The sequence below is a fragment of the Fistularia commersonii genome, chromosome 15 (assembly GCF_037954325.1).
Source record: "Fistularia commersonii isolate RoL2024-O1a breed Wild chromosome 15, RoL_Fcom_v1.0, whole genome shotgun sequence".
Taxonomy (NCBI): Eukaryota; Metazoa; Chordata; class Actinopteri; order Syngnathiformes; family Fistulariidae; genus Fistularia; species Fistularia commersonii.
In genome coordinates this window covers 12,881,537-12,908,854 of record NC_141298.1, presented here as the reverse complement: position 1 = coordinate 12,908,854, position 27,318 = coordinate 12,881,537, and the positions used below count along the sequence as shown (strand labels likewise).

At 39.0% G+C, this 27,318-nt stretch overlaps 1 protein-coding gene across 3 annotated transcripts; it reads right to left on the bottom strand.

Moving 5' to 3' along the window:
* Window positions 1-310: 310 nt before the first annotated feature.
* On the bottom strand, window positions 311-26,036 carry nup98 (nucleoporin 98 and 96 precursor). Of its 3 annotated transcripts, XM_086160930.1 has the most exons (36): window positions 25,902-26,036; window positions 24,917-25,025; window positions 24,115-24,210; window positions 23,702-23,887; window positions 23,468-23,607; window positions 23,111-23,218; window positions 22,614-22,794; window positions 22,276-22,442; window positions 20,068-20,205; window positions 19,396-19,525; window positions 17,897-17,989; window positions 17,275-17,412; window positions 16,792-16,925; window positions 16,257-16,444; window positions 14,798-14,914; window positions 14,217-14,421; window positions 13,510-13,609; window positions 13,005-13,118; window positions 12,703-12,841; window positions 11,539-11,716; window positions 11,243-11,374; window positions 9,722-9,952; window positions 9,492-9,624; window positions 8,992-9,239; window positions 8,323-8,507; window positions 7,497-7,756; window positions 7,144-7,416; window positions 6,244-6,401; window positions 5,611-5,751; window positions 5,095-5,231; window positions 4,716-4,937; window positions 3,593-3,834; window positions 3,106-3,260; window positions 2,784-2,895; window positions 1,909-2,154; window positions 1,676-1,809 (listed from the first exon to the last, which is right to left on the bottom strand). In XM_086160930.1, the coding sequence occupies exons 2-35, from the start codon at window positions 24,993-24,995 to the stop codon at window positions 1,955-1,957; spliced, it is 5,460 nt and encodes a 1,819-aa protein (XP_086017056.1). In that variant the 5' UTR covers window positions 24,996-25,025; window positions 25,902-26,036; the 3' UTR covers window positions 1,676-1,809; window positions 1,909-1,954. The 3 variants fall into 3 exon arrangements, with proteins under 3 accessions (XP_086017055.1, XP_086017057.1, XP_086017056.1); XM_086160929.1 differs by having other exon boundaries at window positions 311-2,154; XM_086160931.1 differs by having other exon boundaries at window positions 311-2,154; window positions 22,276-22,439.
* Between the last annotated feature and the right edge of the window lie 1,282 nt (window positions 26,037-27,318).

The following is a 27,318-nucleotide window of genomic DNA, read 5'->3' as shown; positions in this document are numbered from 1 at the left end:
ATGTAGGTTTTTAATGAACAATTAATAAGTTCTGTTCATTGGCATGTGAAAATGCAGTGGTTCTGCATGTTGGTGTCATCCATCACATTTCTATGCATAACAAATAGCCACACACAGAAGAGTAATGTGAACCAAAAAAGAGGTCAACTGTATTTTATATTTATTAAGCATCTACTTACATATCCTCATAGTAATCCAAATCCCTACATTTCTTGAATGTCAAGGAATTACTCTGATGATGTGAAAAGGTAGCAAACAAATTCCCCAAATCCCTGTATTGTGCGAGATGAATAAGTTTATGTTGCTCATATTTTTCATCAATCATGCTTTAATAAAAAATATTTAATTCACAAAAAGAAGTACTTGAACAGGCAAACCCATTGTTCTGGTGACAACTAATTAATTCAATATTTAACAGTATCAGGTTTAATCATGGAGAAGGAAACGTATCCTATGCACCACACCCACAAATGCACGCACGCATATCAACAAACATCTTTGCAGCACAGAAAGCATTATCAAGTAGGCAGCAATCGAGCAGAATCAGTGGAAGAAACTTGAAATTATGCAATGTCTGGGGAAGGAAAAAAAATGACATAAACAGAAACCTTGCAAGCTTTTGGTTCTTGATTTCAAAAAAAAAAAAAAAAAAAGGCCCATCAAGGGTTTATGAGATCCATTCTAACACACTTGGAATTCAACTTATTTAGGATGGAGGATAAAAAATACCCTCTACATTTCCTGTTTGATTTTACCAAAAATATACAATATTCATATAATTACATGTAATGCCTATTTAGAATGGAAGTTCTTTTCGTTAGGACAATCTGATCACACACACACACACACACACACACGCGCACACGTGCTCACATACACACACACACCAAGAAAACTCGGGACTTCCATGAAATATACAAAAATAGACCATTAGGCATCTACAAATAGCCCTGAGTAGTCATACATTTATACATTTTATATACGTTTTTCTTTTTTTAACAAGTTAGTTTCATCCCTATCTCCAAATTAGTAGGTGATGAGAGCAGTTTGAAGATTTAATGTATATTTGATCTGAGTACATTACCTGCATAAATCTGTTTGTTGACCAACTTTGTGATGCAGCAATCAATATTCTCCTCAGATGTTTCCTGCAATTATTTTTTAATCTATGATGTTTCCGGGAGGAAAAAAAAATCATCTCTTGCAATGAACACCACCATCATCATAAAAAGTATTCCTGTTACTGCAAAATTATTTTATAAGTATCTTTAAAAACAAATGGACTTGCATGTAAAATGTGTAAATGATTGACATTTTAGGGCTTCCAAACATTTTACAATATGCATTTCAACCTACAAAATAGAAGGTTGGGGTATGGTTAAGTAAGTTGAAAAAAAATGTCCGTAAAGAGTTTAAGGAGTGTTTCCAGAGCCTATTCTTCAAAGCAAAAAATATAAATCATACTGATACTGTCATTTTTTTTCTCTCATTTTTGTCACTGCTAGTTGTTTTTAAAATACGTATTCCTTGAAAAATTTCTAATCTACCAGACTGTCTGTATTCATATCTGCAATGACTTGTTTAATTGTGCTCAATTCACGTTTGCCCCTGAAACACAAAATTGATTTGCATAAATGTAACATTTAAAAGACTAGTCTGGCTTGTTATAAACACTAAAGTAAATTGTCCGTTTCTCTTGGGCATAAGTTAAAAGAAATTGCAGCTGTCTCTGACGGAGCAGCAGGGTGTTCGATTGTTTACAGTGGCTGGCTTATGATGGGTCTGGTATTTGTCAGCACTTCATGTCATCTATTGGTGTTTACAGGGAGGCAAAGAGAGACAGAAGTTCAGTATGATAATAAAAGTGACGGAAATCCGCTACAGTCACAAAGTTTTTTGCCATTTCACCTTTTTTTGAAATAATTCGTGATGTTTTAGAAGCTGTTGTGTGCTCTCACTGGGTGACAATGAGTTGCCGTAGGTATGACTGCGTGAGGCTACGCAGCTCCTCCAACGTGTAGTCTTCTGGCATCGGCAAGCGGGTAATGTGGGGTGCCAAGTGGATGAGTGGGATGTTGAGGGAGTTAGACGTGCCATCACTATGCTTAAGGCTCAGCACCACCCGCAGGATGTTTGCTATGCGCTTCGCCATTTCTGCAGGTATAGTGAGGATTATGTTTAGAAAATCATGCCGCTGCATCAGTCACTTTTTCAAGAAACAAATGATCATGTTAAATCATGATGAATGGGTTTTTGTAACATAAGTGACTACTGTTACACACTGAATAGTTTGGTGACTTCATGGACCACATCAAAAAGTGCCAAACCCAAAAACTGAATGAAAAAAGGGGAAGTAGCCACCAAGCTCTGTATTTGAGGGCTACAAAAAGAGGCCATTGTCAACTACTACTAAGTACCACTGATCTTTCATGGCCCACTCTAAGGTCTAAATGTGAGAGAATAAACTAAACATTTTATTTCTTAATGTGCATTAATATTTGAGAAATAAATATGTTTAATTTTCAAAATATATTCTAAAATGTAGGTATTATATCACCTGCGATCCTGAGTGCAAGATAGGCAGAATAGATAATGAATGAATGACTGAATGAACAAATTTTATATCACCTTCCAAGTTCTGGAATGCCTCCTTCAATGGAAATTAATTCTCATCAAATTGAATTATTGCTTAGGTCATTACAATGAAAAGCCCTGGCATGACCACATTGACAAATGAAACATAAAAAGCTCTTAATGGTGGTAAAGTGTTTTCCAATTCTTACCAGATTGGGCTAGACGATCTCTAGTGGTTCTGCAGTGCAGAAGCTCGATTCTGCTGCACAAGGACGTCACATCAGTATACAGACTCTCAAGCTCATAACCAGCATTCTCCATCTAAAGGTGGAACACCAAAAAAAAGTTGCATGGAAATACAGTCGTAAGTCATGGAATTCAGGACTGCCTTTTGAGGTGCAAACTGAAATCTTAATTAAAAAAAAAAGCACTTTCAAAACAATTTACCATCTTGGCAGAATAACATTTGATAAAATAATAACCTGTAATGAGAAGATTACGGATTTATTTCAGATGCATAAAATATCTCACCAACTGTATATTCTGTAGGATCTTGGTTACCCTGATGTAGTCTAGGTAAACCCTTCCTGCATTATCCCACTCCTGGATGAGAGCGCTGTGTTCAGGGACTGCGAGCCCTTCCAGGAACTCTAACAGGTAGTCGTGGTTGTCGTTAATGATGCAATCTACAGGACACAAAGTGATTGAAAATTTAGTCCAAAAAAAAAAAAAAAAAAAAAGTTTCAAAGTCTGGGCTTCAGTTTGTATCACATGTTCTGAGTAATTATGATTAAATGGCATTAATTATTGTGATCTTTCATCAGTTTGATAATGCTATGATCCATGGACGGAAAAATCACCGAAATGAATCAGCATCAATGTACACAATAAACCTAAACTAAACAAAGAAACTCACAGGTGGATAAACATTGAAGACGCGTAATCAAAATTGTCAATTCGTAAATTAATTTTACCTATTGCTGGGAGTTTTATGATACAGAGTAAAACTATGCTGTACCTGAGGCCAGATGTTGCATTAGCAAACAATGACACTGGTTCCAGTGACTGGCCTGGAACAAGTGCAGTGCCTCCTGATGCCTGTTGCCGTCATGGCGGGCTCGAGTTGCCTTGGCCTCGTGGATCCACTGCTCTGGGATGAGCAGCTGCTCGGTCAAGAAGCGCTCCCTCTGGACCGACTCCTCTGTCTCCTGCAGGGGGCAGTGGAGGGTCAGCATTTCCCTCACAGCTCGTTCGCGCTGACTGGAGAAACACAGAAGACCACGATCAGTGAGAGCACTACCCATCTAAAACTCAGGTGAAATGTAAAAATGTACAACATCTGATGATCATGTGCAAGACAAGCAATGAATAAGGAATCTTATTAGCCGTGCAGCACAGAAATGAAAGATTTGCCTGAAGTGTGATCTGAATTGTTTTGATTACATGGCTACATCTTGCCATAGAAATTATGACAGATATCTTGAGCTGATTCGGTCTGTTTTATATTGTCTGAACTTTCATTTTGGCCACCAAATCTCAATTTTAAACATTTTTACAGTTTAGAATGCACCAAATGTGTCTTTTCACGGCTTCCCTAGATTTTTATCCAAAGTCCTAGTGCATAGGAGGCAGTGAAGATTAATTAAATAAAAGGTGAGAGGGCAAAGAAAAAAAGCATTGGTCAAAAGAAGTTCTTAATTTTAAGATGTCACACTGAAGTGACCTGGACATAAAATATTACTTTGTATGTGGAACATCATCTGCAGCGTTAAAATCTGATTAGAAAAGTTTATGAGAGTAAAAAAAAACAACATTTGAGGCAATGATTGTACTAAAAATGAAAAGATAAACGGAATACAAAATTATTGTTACTGGATGTTGCAGTAAAGCTAACATAACCATGTTATCAATTCGAAAACTTTACACAGAGTAGCATTCTCAGACATAATTGAGGAATGTATGTTTCACTTTGGTGAATAAACATTAAGAGAGCAAACAAAACAGGTTTCCATCTCACTGACATTGTCCAAGCAAATTCATCAATACCTATTTTTTTGTTGTTTTTTTCTTTTTTTTAAATATGACGCAACAGAGTGCACTGTTGTGTTTAGTGGCTATGATTTAACGCAATAAGAACTCACGTGTGGTCAGTGATGTGCAACAGGATGAAGATGGCCATGTGCCAGTGACCAGCACTTTCTAGCTGTGCAGCATAGCTGGTGTGGAGTAGTCCCTGCTGTGACATGCTCAGGTGGTTGTAATGCAGTGACTGCAGGGCGCCCCATATGTGCCAGCTCAGACTGTAATCCAGGCGTTCCCATGTGACCGTAAGGGGGTTCAGCAACTGCTGCAGGCTGTATCGTCTATAAGACAGAAACATGTTTTTTTTGGGGAAATTTCAAACTTAATTTGATCACCAATCATAATTTCAACGCAATGTAGTGTAGAAGAAGCTGGATGACGTGAAAGCAAATGAAACAATCAAATAACCACGAGTGGCACGTGTTTATTTTTGATTACCTGTCGCTATAAAGTTTGAGCAGGTGGAAGCAGAGGTCATAAAGCGGCTGCTTCGGCTCCTCCTCCATATCTAGTTGCTCTTCCTCGAGGTACGGAGGCAGAGGGGCACAGGCGTATTTACCGCCATCACATGAGCCCTTAGGAGCAAAAAACAGCATGTCATTAAATGGCGTTTTGGTATAAATCCTGAGCTTAGGAGGCTCCCAGAAATAAAACTGAGTAGAAGGAAAAAGTAACCTAAAAAAAATTTAGGAACGTTAACAAGAAAACTTAGAAAAAGAGAAACTACTTTTATACAGGCAACAAATTACATGAAAGTAGTGACATTTACAGAACAGTTTCAAAAATGATTAAATTACCATCTAATTAATGACAACCGGTAAATTATTATTAACATAAAATTTGCAATAATATGGGAAGCAATAAAATATTACAAATAATAAGGAAATTACCTCAAATTTCCAACTGAGTGCACATCATTGATTATTTGCCACATTTTTAAGTTTAAATGCTCACCTGAAAGGCAGCTTCGTATTTAGAAAGAGCATCAGCCACTGACGCAGTGGGTGGCAGCATGAACCAGAGGTGGACTGCCAGGCAACGCCTCCAGTCCAACTCGGAACATACATTGACCACAAAGTCCGATGTCTGCCATACCTGTTGATATACACAGAACACATGAATTGACAGGCTCAGAGGAAATAGCGGACAAAAAATCCCATTATCAAACACACAATTTATATGGATTTATGGAATAATAGTCTAATTCAGCTGAAGAAATTCAGCATCCATCTTTCTCCGCTTGTGCGAAATCAGGTCGCGGGGGCAGCAGCCGGAGCAGAGAGGCCTCGACTTCCCTCTCCCCAGCCACTGGGCATTGGAAATTTTTGGATATTCATCATGAGTGGTCGTCTGAGCTACGCTTTGCCTGGGCCCTCACCTGGGACCGATTTGCCTTGGGGGACCCTTCCAGGGGCCTAAAGCCCACGACAACATAGCTCTTAGGATCACTGGGACGCGCAAACCCATCCCCCACAATAAGGTGGCAGCTCAAGGAGGGGGTACTGATTCTCTTCATTCAAAACCTTTTAAGTCAGTTGATTCTCCTATTCATGTGAATCAAGCAGGGATAAGCAAAACAGACTGTACCGGTTTCCCAGCGAGCAGTGAGAAGATGCGGAGCCGTTCTTCAGTCAGGTAGCTGTCGGTCTGCATGTGGTTCCAGTCTGCGAGCTGAAGGGCCAGCATGTCACGGCAGTACTGAGAGCCCATGGTCTGAGACAGCAGCAGGGAGAGGCGGTGGTCTCCTGGCACCAGAACATGCAAATTAGTACCATTAATGACAGTGATACATATTTCAGCTTCCCTTCAGCCCTGAGGGGGAAAAAAAATGCTTTTATCCTGTATAAAATGTTGTGGAAATTCATCAACCTACAACTAAATTCAACTAACAAAGGCTTCAAGTTTTGGTGGTTAAAAGATTAAATATCAAAGCTGTTATCTATTGAAATGGAAATGCAATGGTTGAAATCAATTTCAACAGGAAGAAATTTCTATCTGTAGTAAGAAGGAGCAATTTCGCTAAGTTGAAATCAAACAAAATGGTGATGGTAAAGCATAAGACATTATTTAACTGGTGAGAAGTAAGGCATTACTGACATCTGATTTGTTCGGATTGACTTATCCGTCAATAAAGTCATAATTGAGTTGATAGGTCATTTGATGAAGTCATCAGACACACACACGTCCAACAACTGAATTTAAATTCTCTGTAACGTTAACCGTATATAGCAAAGTGCAAAATTAAAAAAAAAAAAAAATTTAAATAAAAATCCACACACCAAACAGAAAAAAATTCTCATGACTACTGTATGCTTTCTCTTGAACATTTAACTAAAGCTTCGCAATATCATGTTGCTATGCTGTAGAGCACAAAAGGATTAATGCAATCCATGAACTCAAACACAATTTTCGAAGGCTTTCCTTTCCTCAGTATAGGCTGTGTCTCCCCTTAACCATTCAGTCTGCAGTGTTTACATGTTCACTTACCTTCCTTCTGTGCAAGATAACAGGCTTCACTAATGCGGTTCCCTGTCAGGTAGCTGAAGATGGCCTCCATGTGATGGTCCTTCCCTGCTAGTGCCACCTCCTTCTCCACCTTATTGGTTGTGCAGCGTGACAGCCAGGCTGAGAGAGTCCTTCGCCTCTCAAGCTGTTGCACATATTCACAGGAAACATCATCTGGTTCATGATCGAGGGGGCTCAGTCTGCCCCAGAGGGCCTTACAGAGTGTCCAGGCCTCAGCCCAGTAACCCAGATGTGCTGGAAAGGAAGAGACCATTCATTCTCATCAGATATCTCTAAAAAGTCTCCCAATGCCATCACAAGAATCTCTCACTTACAGTGTGTGTCCCCCTGTTCATTGCTCAAATCCAAGATCCAATCTGCATATTCATGCAATCCTGAAACACCTGATTTTGGCCGTACAAGAGGGCAATCAGAGGCATCCGTGGTGCTGACGATGCTATGTTTCAGACATATTTGTAGGGGATAGTGCATAATCAATTGGCTGTCGTCTTCCTCCTCCTCACCGGTCCTTCCCTGTGGAGGCTCAAGTCCTACAAGCTGTTCCATCACAACCTTGAAAGGACTTTCTGTCAACCTGCAAGGAAAATATGTTTAGAAACAGGGCTTCAAAAACCCTTAATTAGGATTTATCTAACAGTTTCATTCATTTAGCCACGTTCAAAATTCCTTTAAGAAAGAATACAGGTATCTAAGGGGCACCGAGTTTCTCTCCCTCCCTTTTCTAAGAGACAGACATGTGGCTTAATATAATTATTCATTCAGTCAGCCAATTAAATTGAAGGTGTGACCACAAAAATCTGATTTGCAGAAAGTTTCTTTGGATTTGGTCTGAAAAAACATAAATGTTGTATAAAACAAACCAAGGGTTCCTTGGTTCTCTGTGTCATTAAAATTTGCTTACCATCCTTTATACATCACATTACATGATACAAAAACATTTTCATTTTATAAAAAAAATGTACACAACAGTAGTCGTACAGGGCAATGCGTGTCACATGCTATTGTGACACATAGCCAAAGGAATCAATACATTTATTTGTCTTCATTTCTGTCTATGTAGCTCTATGCGGCACAAAAGTAAATAACTGTGAAAGTGTAAACACATGATATTTGTCATATTAATTAATCAGCATAACTTACGTGTTGTTTTGAGCAGGTTTTGGCAAGAAAATAAAGTCTGTCTTGGAAGTCAGATCTTGAGGATTTAGCTGCTTGGCCTGTGGCGAACTCAGACACTGGCCAGAGTGCACGAGAGTCCAACCTGGACCCCAGCCTACCCGAAAAGAACGGCCTGCAAACAGCCCCGCATCCATCAGTAATCCTCCCTGCAAAAACAACACCAGTGATTGTCATTAGACGTTGACTTGGATTTTTTTCTTAAAGGTCATCAAAATAAACAGTATAGGATTTTTCAACAGGTCTCGCAATATTTCTTTGCAGAAATTTACAACGCGGTGGTTTTCTTCAGATTGCCTATTAAATACTTTTCAGATATAAATAAGGTTAGAAAAAGTGAATAATTATAATTTGTAACTAGAATTAGAACTAACCTAATTCTGTACTTAAGTCAAATTAATGAACTCCCAACAACACAGCAAGTATTCCCAATGCAATCTTTGAGCCAAGTGGCAGAAAAAGAAAAATTTGATCACTTCGATACAATAAATCTAAAAAGTGCATTTAAAAAGTAAACATATAAAGTGAATTTTATGATTCTTTAAGAACAAATAAGCTTCAACTCAAACAAATTGGGTCCTTTTTCCAGAATGACTGTGACTGTTTTAGTCAGCAGGTTTTAAAATTGCTTACCTTCCCGTGAGTGATTGATTCGCTTATAGGTACAGGGCCCCTGAGCCGTGGGGTCCCCACAGTTCTGACCAGGGTCTTTGGTGATCTGGGTGGCAGCAGACCAGAGTGTGGAGGACCAGGCCCCACCCAGGGCAATGGCTGAGGGGATTCTATCGCCTCAAGAGCTACTCGGGACACAGGAGGATAGTGTGGGTCGGTAGGCTGAATGAGGAGACCGGAGGCAAAACGAGCCTTAAGGACACCACCAACTAGAGAAACATACATATACAAAGTTGTAAAAATACAGAATATATATCCAAAGGCAACGATTTGGTCTAAATCTGCAAAGTTCAACAATAATTGATGCTAATTACAGCAAAATTTTTAACCCAGTCACAAAAACAATGAAAAAGTTGATGAGTCAGCCTGTTGTGACCCAAAAATGATTACTTTTGATACCACAAACTATCTAAAAAAAATCTCTTGAAAAGTAAAAGGGTAAATGGTACTGAGTTTTCTACCGGTAGGCCTGCCTTGAGCTCCTGGAAGGACGAGCCGAGAGGAGGAGACATCTCGAGAGATTTTTAGTGATACATGATCATTGAACAAGTCACTCTCCTCTTCATCTTCAGCAAACAGAGATGCCTTCATGATCTGCAGTCACCAAAATGCAAACAAAGTTTCGAGGTAAATTTTTATACAGTGCTTCAATTAACCATAACTGTCTGTGTGGGTGGGGAAGAGGATCTACCTGGAGAGCATGTGGGCTGATCCCTAGGGAGGACATAAGATGGCTGGACATAGGTATGCTTTCATTCTCTGCAGACTTTAGCGCTCCTGCTTTGAATGGCACTGTGTCCATCTCGCCAGGGAGGCTCATACTTTCTTGTTCTCCTAGTGTACCCTCAGTTGGGTAGGTCTGTGTTATGTCAGCCATGTCACTGTCCAGCTCGACCACACTGCCTGGATCAACAACTGTCAACTGAGGACAGCAAAGACAAAATGAGATCTAACAAACTAACAGATTTTTATGATTCTTAATCAAAAGAATGTTTGATAAGTTACGTTATATTACATTACTGTCATTTGGCAGACGCTTTTATCCAAAGCGATTTGCAAGAAGTGCAATTCAGTCACCGAAGATGCGAAGTACCAGTAGTTGGAAGTCAGAAGTGACCACTCAACCAAATATCTATCTCAGAACCATATACATACATACATTCATTTCATCGTTTGTTTTTTTTGTTTGTTTGTTTTTTCCAGGGGAGTGTAAATTACTGCCTGAACAGCAGGCAGATTAATGCGAATGAAGAGACGGACAGCTGTAATTTTGGGTGGGGACTGTAATCACACAGAAAAAAAGCAGCGCTCTCTAAATTTCACAAACTCAAGACTTCCCAACAAGAGACAATAGCATCCTTGATCAGGTTCATTGTCACAGTCCAGGAACCCAAAGGGTGGTAGCAGCCCCATACCTGGACATGTCTAACAGTATCTCCTTGGAACTGATCCAAACTTATAGACCTAAAATCTGCACCTGAACAGTGCAGGCATGGACCAAGGAGGAAACACATGCATAACAAGACTGCTCTGAGCACACTGACTAGGGTGTGTTTAAAGAGAACTCCAATCTAGAGGCTAACACATCATCTGTCATGGATTATTGCGCAAATCTGCACTGATACTATACTACCCACCAGACCACCAGGATCTCTCCAATCCAGAAACTGTAGCTAGACAGAATTTCTGCCTCTGCTAAAAGCCCTAGATGCAGCCTTTAGGTCAGATGAAGATGGGTTACAGAAGGACCCACTCAGAACTGGAAAATAAGGAATCCAGAGAGCCGAACACAATTAGATGCGACCTTTTTTCCAAGATGGCAGCGCAGACACATGCAGCAGCTCAAGGCTCCCAGCTATGGATGTTTATTACTGTGTTTATTTTTGATTTCTCTCAGTTCTATTTCAATTGAGGACGCACTAATCCAGCACGGAAGAACTGAACTGTTGGAGTTAGGAACTAACTCAAAGCTCATTGCGGACGCCACTAATTTCTAAAACAAAGCTCATCCCGCCATAGCTGAAAGGTACCTCCTCTCCTTTTTTTTGCCATGACTTTGCTTACTGCTTTTTGTCTTCTAGCATTCTGATTGTGCTGAATGCACGCACACACATTGAGAATTTATAAATCACGCATCTTTTCCCCACATTTATTGTTTCATCAACTCAATTGGCTTGCGACTCAGAAAAAATATAGTTGGACACAGTTCTACCTGAGTCTGTGACGACACCTGCTGTTGGGAGGGATGAATTGAAATAGTTTTCAGCTTCTTGGGGTCAGTTTTGGGTGGAACATCTTCCTCTTCATCAGAGTCTTGTAGGCCATATTTTGAAAAATGGGTCACCTGGAATAGAGCTTGGAGTTACATCAGAGCAACTGCAGAATGAAAGGAATAAGTATGACTGACAGCACATCTAAAACTGCATATACAAACAGCAGTGAGGTGGCACACAAATGTGACAGTCATTGACCTATGTATCTGTTTAAGTTCAGTCCCTTGAAACTGACCTCGAATACCCAGGAACCAGTCTCAGGTCTGTATTCCAGGAAACGCGCTCCCTGTTTGCGAGATGCTTTCTCCAACCGCCCCTCATAGTTCATGAGTGAAAGGCGCTCGGGGCTCCGGATCTGTGTGCAGCTTGTCTTGTCATTTGGCCAAACACCATCCAAAGTCACCTCCGCCCGCCTAGGGCCATACACCAGAGGATCCAGTTAGTCAAAGTTTCACAAAGTTAATCCAAGCACATATAAAGAAAATTGATGTTTAACACAGTAAGGAATTATGACAGTACAGCCCAACGGCAATGAAAAATTAGAGTATTCATTATTTGTTTTTCTGGAATCATTTCGGGAACTCTTTTCCAGAAATTTGGAATCAATAACTGTGTATCCCCAAGATCCTGATAGTCAATGTGAACTAGAAATAGTAATGCAATGCCCTAGGACAATTCTGAATACAACATGCAGTTAGATGCTTGGTACGTAAAATTTGAAAGTTATCAATTTTGAACAACTTAAAGCATACCAGTCGAATTGTGATAGCAATAACCGTCTGATTCAAAATTTAGTTATCAATTGCAATTACAAAATGAAATGTGGTTGATTATGACGTCAGGTAACTGCACAGAGAGAGACAGTAAGACTTTGGATTCTTGGGATGCATATTCTTCAGTATTTAGCAATATTCTTACTGACAGCTACCTATCTGCTGGATTAGCATCACATAGTTCTGAGCAACAGCTCAAAGGAGAAAGCTTTATCCAAATTTGTTTGCGAGGCTGTAAGTTTATTAAACAATTTAATTTAGTTTGTCCCTCATGTTGTGTTGCTGCATTGAAAGTCATTTCAATGGGATCCAGCAGGATTACTTTACCTTGCTAGCATTCAATGCTATTTAACAAGTTTTTAAGTAAGTTTTAATAAGTGGGGGAACTTTCTGCTGATGTTTGACTGAAAAGGCGAACACGACAACAGGATCAATGTCAATGTGGGAAAAATTAGAAAGCCCTAAGAATAACTGCAAAAAAGCAAACCGTATTTTCACATTTTTACTGAAGACGGGTTCAATTTTCACAGCCATCTGAAGTTTCCCTAATCATTTGTGGGAGACCTCAGTTGATGCTAGCTAAAGATGTTCACAAACCATTTTCCTGTTACAAATAAGACACTCACCTGTTGAGCCCCTCCCCTTCTGCAGGCTTGTTTTTGTCATCAGGGTAAACAATGACTTCTTTGCGTCTAAAGTGGATAATTTCATCCAGGTTCAGTCCTGTCACATTCACCTCACCAGGAAAGAAGATAGAGCCGTAGCCTGTAAGAGTCAACCAGGACAGATCAATTTGACACCTTTCCAATTAGTGCTTCTTTGTATGAGACAGGAATAAGATAAATCTTCACAAAAGCAGGTTCACTCTGCCAGCTTGTGTCAGCCGTTGTCTGTTGACATAACTGGTTGATGACATCAAGAAAGCTACCTTTCCGGCCAATGGTGAGGTTTTCAACCACACACTCTCCGTTGCTGTCGACCATCTCAGCTAACTCCTCCATGGCAGGGATGGTGTAATAACCAACGCGCTTTAGAACGATACCTAAAAATAAGAAATAAATCTATGTACTTTGCAACCATTTTAGGCAAGAAGATGTGATTTTCTGAAAATGCATTTATGATCAGACATAACTGTTGGCAGCATGTTTTTAAAATGTATCATGAAAAAAAAACTCCCAGATCTCAATCTATGTGGGGATGTACCGATCAATAGATAAACCACTTCACAAACTACAGAACTAGAAAGGATCAGATGGCAACATCTTGGGAACTAGAAACCACAGAACAACTTAAGGGGTTTAACAGGGCTACCAGGCATTTAGATTTGTCATATCCTGAAATTAAAAAAGAGAAATAAATAAATCATAGGACCTAACCGAAAGGAGGGCAATCAAGACAGTTATACAAGTGCATTGTTGCATTTCTGATGCTACCTGCAGGATGAGGCAGCTGTTGGGACTCCGCCAGCTCATCTTCACGTTCCTCCTGCAGACATTCCTCTCCAAGAGATCCGCCAACATCATCCTCGCTCAGCTGAAATGATCGAACGAATACTGAAAATACATCTTGATAACTTGAATCATAAATCATTCCATCTGATTCCATGGTCAGTAGTGTTTGTTATTCTGAATGTGACACCCTTGTGTTAAAAACAAGAGGAAGCACTTTTGGATTTTGGGTATGTTAATTTAAATCACAACATTACAGATGTGTCAGATTGTCAATACAATGTTAAAAAAAGTTTGAATTTTATTGTACTTTGGAAGTTGCAACGGACAATTACACTTTTGCAGTGTTGTATCTCAGTCAAGCCAAAATTGCAGAACCTTAATACAAGTTGGTTAAAGTACTTGAATGTGATTGTATTAAATTCGTGTTGGTACTACAATCAAACCTGAAACCATTACATGAAGTGAAATGATGAAAAGCTGACCCATGACCACAGGTTAATTCTGTTTTGGAGCTTGAAAATGCTTAGAAGATTATTTGATATGCGAAAGAACGGAGTTAAAGGTCTGCCAATATGCAAATGTACCTCAGTGAAAAAATTTATTTTGAGACGTTGCATGTCAGGTGTGGTGTTAACCATACATATGATGCTGATTGGACATCAGTATAAATGAATCATGGATATGCTGACCTCAAAGCTATTCTTAGCAGATTTGTGCATGTTGAGGTCACTGATGGTGTCATGCAGAGGGTTGTGGCCTCTGCCCTGTGGGATCGGTTTAGCAATGGGGTTGACATAAAACTGTGTGACCTCCAGGTCCTCCTCTGCCCTACTGCTGGGGCCTGGAATCCCACTTAGCTGCTGCTGCTGCTCCTCCTCCTCTTCCACATGGCTGCTGGAAAGATGAAAAGGACAACTGTCAGTTCTGCTGTAGGGAACAACACTGTATCTCGGGTTTTGACAGCTTAGCCAAGTCAGATTTAATGCTGGAACTATAATGCAGGACCCACATTAAATTAAAAGACAAAATAATTACTGATTTAAAACAATTACATGAGCAATGAGCTTTGTGATGTTGATAAGTACCGTATGTCACTGGATGTTTCTCTCAACATTAATTGTTTTGCAGTACTGGGATCAAACAAAATTAAAGTTCTGCTTTTTCATTTATTCAAGAGGTCCATCAAATTGATCCATTGGACTTTAAACTGCAATTCCCAAATGGGAGACAGTGAGAGAGTGAGAGCGTGTGAGTGCACATAAGGACATACCTGTGACCATTTTGTGGATAATCTGAAGATGAAGCCAAATAATCTGTCTCTTTGTTGACTGGACTGTTGTATTGACTACTGTTCAGGTTATTTAATACAAGTTTCTTGATGCTCTTCCTGTAAATACAACACATACACACTTAGCTGCAAGGAAACTTCACAAAGGAAGTCACAAATATCGCATAGATATTGTGCAGCATGTTGATTAAATGAAATCAATTGGGTTTTTTTGTTTGCTTTTTTTTTTGTTTTGTTTTGGTTTTTTTTTTAAAAATCATACACAGTTGACACCCATATAAACCTGGAAACAGACTGCCAAATGTAGACTACAAAATGAGACCTTGGGTCCGTTCAAGACCATTTTATTCATTTCTCATTTCTTCTTCTCTGGTTCTCAATAAAGGCAGATACTTTTTTCTCTCGATCCCTCCCTGCCCTGCTAGCTGCTCTTTGTATTGTGCTTTCTCTGTATGAACTCTCTATGCATTTGATCCAAAATCCAAAAATTGAATTTATCAACTGATCTCGCAATATGATAAACCCAATTTTCAACAAGAAGACAGGGTAAAGGAGAGCCCTCTTGCCCCGACAGAACATTTGTAGCTGAAATCAACTTTGCTGCTTTGTACCTGTGACATGTGCAATGACAATAAAGACCATCATTCATTCATTCATTATAACAGTAACAATGACGAAAAGACAGGAGGCAGAGGTGGGGGCCGAGGTGGAGGCTGCAGAGATGAAGAAGCTAAGATTCTCTTTGTGAGTGAAGAGAATGGATAGGATCAGGAATGAAACTATCAGAGCACATGTTAGATGTTTTGGAGAGAAGGTCAGAGAAGCCAGACTGAGTTGGCTGGGTCATGTACAGAGGAGGGATAGTGAATATATTGGTAGACGGATGTTGGAATTGCAGCTTCCAGGCAGGAGGTATAGAGGAACACATGTCATAATTGATAAGCAATTATTTGATAGTGGTAGCAAAGATGCTAAAGCTGGGACAGAGATAGGATTAAGCTGTGCTCATGTGACAAGCAGAATTCAGCAAAGTGTCAAAAAAGAGAAGATGTATCAGGTAAAACTAACACTAATGAGCTGATTTAATCATTTGTTTCACTTTTTAAAAAGCCTCAAGATATAAGTTTTGAACATTTTTTTCGTTAAGGTATCTATCTTCATTCTAAATGAGGGGCTAAAGTTTATTAGTCTTTACAATTTTTTTCCTCATTTTAAAAACTGTCTCTACAATAATTTTGTTAGAAATCTCACTACAAGTTTCACTGTTAACATTATAAGCACGATTATTATTTTCAGTAATGTTTAAGCCCTGAGGATTGAGAAACAGTAAACAAAAAAGGCTATCTAGATTAAACATAATGAATGGAAAATGCAGGAGACATTATTCCAGTTTTGTTTACAAAAATTCTCCAGTCTCAAACATAGTTAGTACACAATTTACCTTGGTATTAAGGCTCCATTGATTAGTGAAGGCTCATCATCATCAAGGCCATCAAAAAGCTGCGACTTGGAGGTGCCCGAAGACGTCAGTGCTTTGGGACGAACCCTGGTGGCAGGTCGAGGGGTCAGCTTGTAGTGCGTGGGTGTGGTAAAAGCCTTCTGGGCTGTCGGATTGGTTGGCTTTAGACGCTGAGGGAACAAAGAGATCGTGACTGGACTGAAAGAGAAAACCAGGGAATGACAACACTAAAACTATAGGATAATAGAAGCGCCTGTGAATAAAAAGGATTGAACATGTCTGGATTTCCTTTCATTGCTGTGCATTTTCTTTGCTTTTGCTCGATCTTTATGATCCACATCACATAATCTTTTAATTGTATTTTCTAGGCTTTGATTTATCTTTTTAACTGATGTTAAACACAAGGCAGGATCATGTAACTTGTATTCAAGGCCAACCATACCCAGAGGGCTAGTGAACTGAAGGAGAGTAAACACACTAAATAACTCAGACCATCTTTAATTCGTGTCAGTCTCACCTCCTCTTTCTTCTTGGGATCAGACAGTGGGTTCCTAAATAGCGGAGAGTCTCCATATGGCGAGTAAGCAAGAACACTGAGCTGCTGCTGAAGCATGGCCTGTTGTGCTGCCGCGGCACTGGGATCTGTGAGTGCTGGACATGGAAAATATGCATCACAAACCTTCGAACTCCAAGCATGACTCGGCAAGCTGAGTGGGACCAAGGGTAATTTTAAAGATCTATTTGGAATAGTAACATTTGAGCTCTACTGGGAAAAGATACTAAAATACACAGAGAAAGTTGAAGCTGAACCGCCCAGTTTTACTAAAAATTAAGGGGAACAGATATTGTTGGTTGCTTGGACTATAATAAATAAAAAGTTATATCAAACAGTCAAGAAATAGAGACATATGTATAAATTTTACAACTAAACATAAACCAGGATAAAGGCACCAGCACTTGAACTTCTTTTATTGAACAGTAAGGTGAAGCGGTAGCTCACTGATGGGCTGCTGAGGACCTCCAAAGCCCTGCGCGCTGGTACCACTGAATCCAGTTGCTCCAAATGTACTCATTGTTCCCAGTGTGGTGCCAAGTTTATTCTGACTATTCCCAAACAGGGAAGTCTGCCCTGTACCCACTGCGGAACAAACAGCTTCATGTTAATGAATCATATGGAGACAGTGTTGGATTGCACCCACCCGTTCCTTGAACTAAATTCTGTTATTACATGGATCAATCTTATCAGACATTTTATCTCTTCCTTACATTTGCCAAAGATCTCAATGACAAAATTATTGCCAGAGGAGTTTTTGAATGAATTTAGTCAAAATGTATCTGTCAAGTTCGGTCATGTACTGTATAAAATACCAAGATCATTCTTTTTGATATTTATAAAATACATATTCAAAAGGAAAAGCAATGACCAAGATCATTTGAATATTGCTTTTTCTATTAAGTGCTCCATTTTGCTTTCACCAAAAAGCAATATCCCCCTCGGGGATCAATAAAGTATTCTAATTCTGATTCTGATTTAAAGAACTTGTATTAGTATGCTGAATTTATTCTGATGCAATAACTTGTTATTCTGTAAATACCCTCCTAGGCAGTGGTTCATTTTGTACCTGTTCCAAAACCAGCTCCAAGTCCATGCCCTAGTCCTCCAGTTGTAGACTTGTTTCCAAACAGATTACCTCCAGTAGGGTTAGCCCCGAAACCTACCAACACCACAAAAAAACAAAATGTTTTAAATTCAAATTATACTTTATAAACCCCTCGTGAGGAAATTCCTTCTCCTGCATTTAACCCATCATTGATGACCCATGAGCAATTGGCTGCAATCTATCAGCGGCAGGGGAGCAGTTAGGGGTTCAGTGCTGTTCTCAACAACGCTTCCACACACTAGGAGGAGCTAGGAATCAAACCAGGAATGTTCGGTTCCAAGGACAATCGCTCTATCCTCTGTGCCATGCTACCCCAAAATATATAAATAACTTTATATGACAATTTTTTTTGAATTTATAGGAATAGTTTTTCTGGCAGGATAACTATTTTCCTTATGTCAGACCATCTATTTCTGGCTTAAGGTCTAGTATACCAGTGATTAGTTACACTGCATTGAGTCTGTGAATTAGTAACGTGTGATCTATTTGGTCATGTCAAGAATCATGACTGAAAAGTTCTTTGTGCAGGTGGCTATTTAAACGTAAAGTTGGTGGAATAACATTTACGGAGACGGAAACAAGAACTTCCAAGTCCTCAACTCCAGTTTCATGGAACTTTCAACAACTATTCTTGATTTGAAGTTCTATCTATCTGAATGTGATGTGGTGCAGTTACTTCAGTGGCGAAAAAACTGCTATTGATGCCAAAAGTTGATGCAGTACTTGAAGGTTAGTGACAGCAGATAGAATCTGGTTTTCCATTTTGAAGGCCATGGGTTTGTGAGCAAGACTGTTTCATTCAATTAGTTCTATCCAGAGAAGCAGTTTCAACAAGGAGGTTTTGAATGGCTGTATTTTTGCAACTAATTTTTAAGCCCTGCAGCCTTTGATTCATTCAAATAAGAGGGGACATACTCTTATTTTGTAAATTATATTAGCTACAATTGTTTAGTGTCAAAATTAATTCTATTTCCAGATCACTGTCATTGTTTTGTAGCATAGAAAAATGGGGTTATGTTCATGTAAGGCCAAGCCTGATTTACCATCTCTGAATTTACTGGCTTCCATCTTTGTAATTTATCCTCCTAAAACTCTTAGGATAATTCATCTTCTATCAAATACATTTAGTTACTACTGGTTTAGGAAATAGCTGACAGACACTTGTTCTTAAGAGGCTTGACGCAATCTTGGTGCAAGTGACAAAATCAAGAAACCATATGGGTAATGTTGTGCACTGTGCCTGTGTAAAGCAGCATGATGTTGTACTATGAAAAGAGACAGAAGTATTTTTGTGGAAGCTCTAGTGGATTTGGACCCCAGGTCTTGAGTTTGACACTGGTGTCCTACAGCATCTGTGCAGCTTTGATGATTATGGCATCAAAGTTGTAAATATCACACAAACCAATGTGAGAAAATTGTTTCTGTGTTTAATGCACTCCGAACTTACTCAGCCAACTTACCAAAGGTTGAGGGATTGGTTGCTGTTCCAAGGGAGAGAGCCGGCTTGTTGCCAAAGAGGCCAGTGCCAAAAGATGGAGCACTTGTGGTGGTGGTGCCAAACCCAGTTGTCTTATTACCAAATAAACTTGGCTGAAGATGAACAAAAAGAAACAAAATAATCTGACATTTCAACATCCTGGTATTGATATAGGATGCCATTGATAACAATTCCAGCTACCAAAGTGTACCAAAGAGTAAAGATATAAAATTCACTGAGGTATTCATGGCAAATCACTACATACTCCAGTACTGAGTGATTGTATTGCTTAGCGTGCCCTTGCAATCACAAAAGCAAAACTGGAATCTCTCAAATAATTTCAAATATCCAAAAGGTTTTAACAACAGCCGCAGAATAAACACTCCTCGAGATCACTGCAACTGGCCAAAACATATTCCCAACTGAGTAGTGAAATTTCACAAAAAAATAAGTAAATAAATAAAAGTGTTATTCTTCATCTGTTTTACTAAAGACCATCCACGTTATTCACTTCTCCACCCCCACAACTACACCACCAAAGATAAACTGAGTGGAATTAACATGACATGTGAAGCATTTCTTTGATTACCAAGTAACCTATTCATTGTATTTTCACTGTTAATCTTAAATAATACATATCTCTGTCCATTCTCACCTGTGTCCCAACATTTCCAAAGCCAGTGCTGGGTTGTCCAAAGATACCGGTGGTTGTTCCAAAACCAGAAGCTGTACTTGTCTGAGCCGGGCCAAACAAGGCACTTGGCTGAGTTGCCGCCGTGTTTCCAAACAAACCCTGTAACAAAAGAAGAGATTGTGTATGTGGGAAAACATCAGAACAACTTCAACCGTCTGTCTAAAGGGTTTTTGAAAGTTAACTAAATGACTCTCTACAATAACACTGCACCAGGGCTTAATTTCAATGCAGATAAGTTCAGACTACTATTATTTTAATGTGACAAACTGAGATCTGCATGTGCGCTTGAGATTTCTTCAATCAATGTGGAGTACAGACAGCAGAAAATTAATGACTCAAAACAGAAAATGTGACTTTGAAATTATGACAATAATTCATCAATAACCTCAACAACCATCAAGCTTTTCATTAAAAGTGATTCCAAGCAAACTGAGCATATTTCAAATCACATCATGCGGATATATATTTACAAATCTTCCAAATATTGGCAATCTATCGATATAAAAGTAAAGGTTAAAATAATTAAATACCAGAAAAAAACAAAAAACACAGGCATTATCATTTTGTCTTATGTGCCACTTTCTCTAAACAGAATGTTCGGCATATTTTTGTGGCCATAGGTACATTGATTTTTGGTCCTGGGGTATGAGCCGTCCAATCATTCGGGATAAGAGTGGAGGTGGAAAAGAGTGAGACCACTGGGTGAGACCACAAGGCCATTGAGTCATGCTTTGCCTTACGTGTTCTGTAACACTAGAGTTCTATCAACTCCAGTTTTGTTTCTAGGTGCTTTCTCCACCTTAACTGCAAATGGATTACCAAGCAGTCCAAAATTGCATATATGTACTTCAAGGTCAGCAAAGGTCAGTTTACTAGCAAAATACATTTGAAACACAGCAGTGAAGACTTGCTTTGTGACTGATTAACAACAGAGAACCTAAGTTTCCTTGTTACAGCCTTCTAGGACCTTCTAGGGATGCAGCTTAGTTTGATGTTTCGTTTCATGTTCCTTCATATATTGTATTCTTTAATTACAACCACATGAGTATTGCAAACAAGGCAAAAGGTTTCATCTTCAGAATCAATGAACAAAAAAACTCTGCCTCAAAGTGTTTTCAAAGCGTATTTTCAATGTGATCCCTTTCTTTGGGCAGCAAGCTTTAATATCCCTGTACAGACTCATATATTCACTGTGGACCATTTGTAAGTGTGTCATTATAGCCACAGGGTGGAGATGCTGAGTTCACAGCTCTTCACTACATGGCAGATGTTGTGGTGTTTTGTGGGATTTGTAGGTTGTGTATGGAAATTTACAGGTGGGCAATTATATTAGACAGGTAAAATTATCTTGTGAGCCAGATGATCGTAATTAGTCTCAACTTATACAGCCCTTTCAAAGCTTCACACAAACATACACAGACAAATCTATACCAACATACCCACATACAGTGGCAGAGCTGCCATGCAAGGCACTAACCAGGCAATAGGGAGCAACTTGGGGGTTTTGTGTAAGACAGATGCCTCTGTCCCTTATTCTGCTTTCTATAGCTTTCTATGGCCATAGTAACTTATATCTAAAAATATGCAATATACTGCAATATACTATATGCAATATACTAAAAATATACTGCGCTGATGCTTGAGCTGCCCCAGATCAGGTTAGGCACCAAGTTAGGCTATACAGTGTGTATGTGTACGTTTGTGTACGTCTTTATCAAAAACAAACAAAAAAAAAAAAAAAAAACTCACTAACCCAAGCTTACTGTTCTGTGTATTTCCTGTGCGTTTAGTATTTGCAAGTGTTATTTGCAGTCCTTATGTCCTCTATTGTAAGTCGCTTTGGATAAAAGCATCTGCCAAATGTAATGTAATGTAATGTAATGTAATGCAATGTCCAGCATTAAGAAAGTTGGAGAAAAAACACTCAAAAGCCAATCCACAACTGTGTATTAGAAAATGATTGTTGATCAAAATAAACACATTTTTTTCCAATAATTATGATATTGATTGGAACAGATCTCATAGATTGAGAACTAACTTTCTCATTGCTTAAACACAGAAGTTATATTAAACACATTTCATGCAATCTTTCAGATACAGTTCAAGTACATGTCGAGATAATTTTAGATGAGAAAACTTAAATTTCAAACTTTTAAGGAGGGGTCTCACCATGCTGCTGGTACTGGCCTGACCCATCGTGTTGGTGTTGCCAAAGGAAAAACCAGTGCTCTGAGTAGTTGTCACTTGGCCAAAGGGTTTGAAAAGGCTATTGGTTTGTGGTGGGTTCGGCTGGCCAAACAGCCCTCCCGTGGTCGTACTGAAGCTGCCGCTACCTGCTAGATATCAAAAGACACAGCATATTAACACTATTATTTTTTTGTTCCACATCAGAGGATTTCAATTAAATACTTTATAACTATCAACACCTGAAATTCAAGACATTGCAAAAATTACACCACTCATTTTCAAAACAAAACGCTCTCAGTTCCGTTAACATATTTTCTTACCTGCTCCAAATGTCGTCTTGTTCTGCCCAAAGGAAAAGTTGTTATTTAGCGCAGAGGAGCCAAACAGGCCTGTAGTGGAACTGGATGTTGCCGTTGCTGGACCAAACAGACCGCCAGTCACTGCAGGTATATGAGTGCTGGGGCCTTTCCTGCCTGCTTGGTAGTCTTCCAGCCGTAATTCCTGCAGTTAAAAAACACGATACACCAACCAGAAAGACAAACAATCAATACGAGTGTATATAATGCAGTGTGCGAAAATGCATCACACTAAAACTAAAAAAAAAAAAAAATGATTGCAAGATCAGGCCGAATAAATTAGTTTCAAGTTTTTGACTGTTAGTTTTTGACATTAAGGAGAGAAAAAGTAAAAACCAAGAAATAAAACCGAAATAATTAGCTATTGCCTGAAATAAGCATTTATTACTTCAGAGTTTCAGAGTTCATACATTTATGATTGCCTGAACTCCAAAAGGTCTGACAGTTTGGGTCAAACTCACCTCCAGCGATTTATTCTCATACTCTTTCATTGCTGTGATGCACTGGTGCTTGGTGTTGATGCTGGTAGTCACGCCACCTTTCATCATCGTGTCATTACCTGTCGGGGCCTGAAGTTAAAAAACACCAGGCAGAGTGCGTAAAAACAAGTTCTGTTATGTTGTTTCCTATCATCTCCAATTCTGAAGGACCTATTTATTTTTCCTTCTTTAATTAAATGCCTAATATGACAGTGCTTTTTAGAGAAAGTAGTCATACTTGAAAACACTGGTATGCATCAAATTCTGCTCTTTGAAGAAGGAAATGAATGTGTTTCTATTTGTTGACAGGTCCACATGAACTGAACCTGAATGACTCACATTAAATTTCACAGTTGTTCCAGGCTGTAATGTGGCTGAGAAACCTGAGCCACCAAACAATGAGTTTGTCCCACCAAATGGGTTAGAAGTTGTGTTTGCTGACCCAAAGAGCCCACTGCTACTGGTGCTTGTCCCAAAGCCTGGATGACAAATTGAGAAGATTTCATGAAATAAACAGTATAACGGTCAGGTAAGGAATTGTATTCTTAAAAATAAAGTACAAATAGATCTCACTTCCAAAAGTGGTGGGTTTGTTGCCGCCAAATGCATTGGTTGGCTGGGAGAAGAGGCCGCCACTAGTGCCTGTTGCAGTGTTTCCAAACAGACTGGTCGAAGTACCACTGGGGGCACCAAAACCAAACCCTGTACTTGTGGAAGATGTTGCTGGCTGACTGAAGGCATTAGACCCAAACAGACCACCTGAAGAGAAGGGGAAAAAAAAGTTTTTCAGCTTCAACGACTCATTATTTTGACTTGATGCACATTTCTGGCAGTATTTTGCAACAAAATAGGAAAAACTGCTTGCTAGGACAAGACGATACAATATATAAATTTGAAACTTGGTGTCAAGACAAAGCAAAATAACATCCTTAAAAAGATAACTTTCAATATGTTCCTTCAGCACAGAAGTACATGAAAACACAAACCCGGTTTAGTTTGGGTGGCGCCAAAAAGCCCTCCAGTATTACTGGTTGCCCCAAAGGCAGATGCGCCAAAGCCTCCTGTGGTCCCAAAACCAGTGTCTGCAAAACAAAGTTTATGTAAGGACATTTGAGTCAAGTATACCATATGATGATGATGACAATAACTTTTGAAACAGGCTGTCTGCAAACTTTGACATATGGATAAGAAATAAAACAATTTATTGAATGGTCACTAACTATATTCCAAGTAGACTAAGGAAGATGCAAGGTGAAAATTTCCATTAAAAAAGTTATATTGTGAGTTCTTTGAAAATACCTATCTTCAATCAGAACAGTCTAGTGAGACACAATAATAACATCTATAAATTATCAGGCATGAATCTGATTATACAAGCATATAAGTGCGATCTGCTATTTCCCTGTTGTTGGTGAACAATGAATTGTCTGATGTTATCATAACTGAATGTGTATCTCTCCACAATGTGTCTCATTGTGATGCAAAAGAATCCTGTAAAACACATTTTATGTACTTAATTTCAGTAAACCTATGGACATGATATGAGACTACTAGCATCTAAAAATGATCTAGTTTCAGATTATGCAAAAAGAGTCAACTTGCACTCTACGGCCAATTTCTGGGTGGTAATACAGAGTCAAAAGACAGAGCATACTGTAATACTCAGTACTCACACTAGACTGTGTATATGAACAGGAGTGTGCACAAAACGGATACTATCGTGGATCACAAATTATGAATAAATTTAGCCCGATACTAAGGTAGCCATATGGAATAATGAAAACTTACTTTGCTGTCCAAATGTCGACGAAGTGCCAAATGCCCCTGTCCCACCTCCAAATGGAGTACCAAATGATTTGTTGAACATCTTCCCTGCTAACAGGAAAGCTTGAGTTTACTGTATGGAAGAAAAAAGAAAGTCCATAAAAACAATGGCTAATACTTAAATAAAGTATGAAATTTAGAGACAGACTGACAGACCATAGGTTTCATCTCATACTAAATATCAACTTTTTTAGATAATATTTCCCTTTGTCAAAAAGCACATCATTTTAAGAATATGGTTATTATATCAAAATGCCACATAAAAAATATAATAATCTCACCGCCCGTTCGACCCCAATTAACGAGCAAAACCTACAAATCTATCACATAAATTGTCGTTATAAGACTATTGGCATGTTTCAATCCTCGTGTATTTAAACCATGATCGTAAGCTTCGAAAGAATCGCATAAAGCAGATAAATTATTTCTTTGCGCTACATCCTCTGCCAATGGATATCTTCCGAAAGCATAACAAGGCCCGGTTACACCTATTATAATTTGACGTTGATGTGTCTCCGAGCTTCACGAAGAACTAGTGCGACGAAACTCTTCATCTTACGTATTATCATATTACAAAACTAGTGGCAAAGCAGACCATTCACTCAACTAACTGGGGTCAGATAACATCAATTATAGTGCAAGTAAACACACAACATGCCTGTACTACTGCTTGTGCTAGCAACAGGTTAGCCTTCATACTGCGTTGTACGTGGTTTTGACTCTAGAACATACTACATTGTATACTTTTTTTCCAATTAATATAATGGTATTAACTATGCAGGAAAATGAAGAATCTCTGTGGAGCGAAAAATGAATTCTTCCTTTATATATGTTCCTGTATATATACTGAATGCTAATATTAGCAAGCTAGCCGCTAAACACGCCACTGTGCTCCAATGATGTTAGCAAACCAAATGTACAACATTCCAAAAGCCGTCAAATTGTTTACCTTCAACCAATCAGTCGGCTTGTTTTCCAAACGTATGCCTACAATATCAAGGATAGTGAGATTAAAATCGCGAGGACAAAAATTCTTAGTTTAACATTGGCTCAGCCATTTAGCTTTGTCAACGAGGGAAAACCGTCGCGGAGGCAGACAACACCCGTCATTACGCATTTTCAGTTCTACCTTCTACGTCACGACGTAGACGAGAGACGTCTCTTCTTCTTTTGCTCGAAGTGTTTAAGATTAACTACATCGTATTGTTCAAGTGACATTATCCTGCTCAGGAAATTTAAATCTACAATTTTAAATTTCTTACTCGCTCATATTATTGTTATCGGTATTATCGTGTTCGGTTATCAGCTAAATTATTGAAGAGCAAGCACATGCTCGCTAAATATTATGAGGGCCAATGACAAATATTTTATTGCTGAAGCCTGTTTTACTATTGAGATTAAAATCAATAGAAGTACCTAAGAGGCAATAATGAGTTTCATTTGACATTTTTATGTTTCTACCGTAATTGTGAGTAGAAACATAATGCTAAACAACTGGATTCTCAGATTCGTCACATTAATATCAGTGGGATATAGATGCAAAGTGGCATCCAGTGTATGAAAGAGTGGTTAAATGACCATGCTGATGTATGTACATCCTTCTTGGGAAACTATTAAAAATATAACAGTGTCCTCGATCAAAGCCCTAATCAACCAGACTGTGAATTTAAGAATGCAAGAGTAGTACCTCCAGATTGCTGGCACTGAATAACAAATACTCAATGGTGTACCTTCTGCATGGGCAACATTGAGAGCATCCGGACCAGACGTATCATAGCATGGTATGGTGCCTGTACTGTGACCCTCCAGCGCTGAGAGGATTGTTTGCACCCCTCCCCATTCCCTCCATGTAATCTAAAACACCCACGCCCCCCATAAGGCCCTCTGTACCGCAAGTGATGCCCCTCACCCTTCTCAGTCCTCTTTCCTTCCTGCTTTGCCCCCATCACTCCTTCAGCTCTTCCCTACACCCCACAGAGTAATTAACATAATGTCAATCCTCTGCATATGTGCATCATTTGGCAGTATTCACAATGAAGTTGACCTTGAACAAGAGTCAGAGATGCATACAGTAAATGTCTTACAAGTACATTTAAAGACACTACATGAATATAGGTTTAATGTAGGGTTAATGTAGTAGCAGTACATACATAGTATTATTGGCCAAATATTTGCATTCACAAAAGTTACTAATAGTAATGGGTAGTAAAATTTCACATTCCTGAAGTTATATTTATGTAATTTTTACAATGGCAGCAGCCTGTACTCTGAGCACAGTGGTTAGCTGGGATTAGCCAGGATAGTCTGCCTTCCTGGTGTCTCCGGCCTTATATAGCTCAGAAAGCTCCACCGGTTTGACCCCTACA

Bases quoted from the DNA above. Each gene is read 5' to 3' on its own strand.
- nup98 (XM_086160929.1), bottom strand. From the start codon at position 24,995: ATGTTCAACAAATCATTTGGTACTCCATTTGGAGGTGGGACAGGGGCA. The intron at 20,206-22,275 runs GTGAGACCCCTC...CTTTTGTTACAG, and splicing joins AGGCCAGTACCAGCAGCATG to GGTTTGTTTGGAAACACGGC. The intron at 13,610-14,216 runs GTCAGCATATCC...CGATCATTTCAG, and splicing joins CTGCTAAGAATAGCTTTGAG to CTGAGCGAGGATGATGTTGG.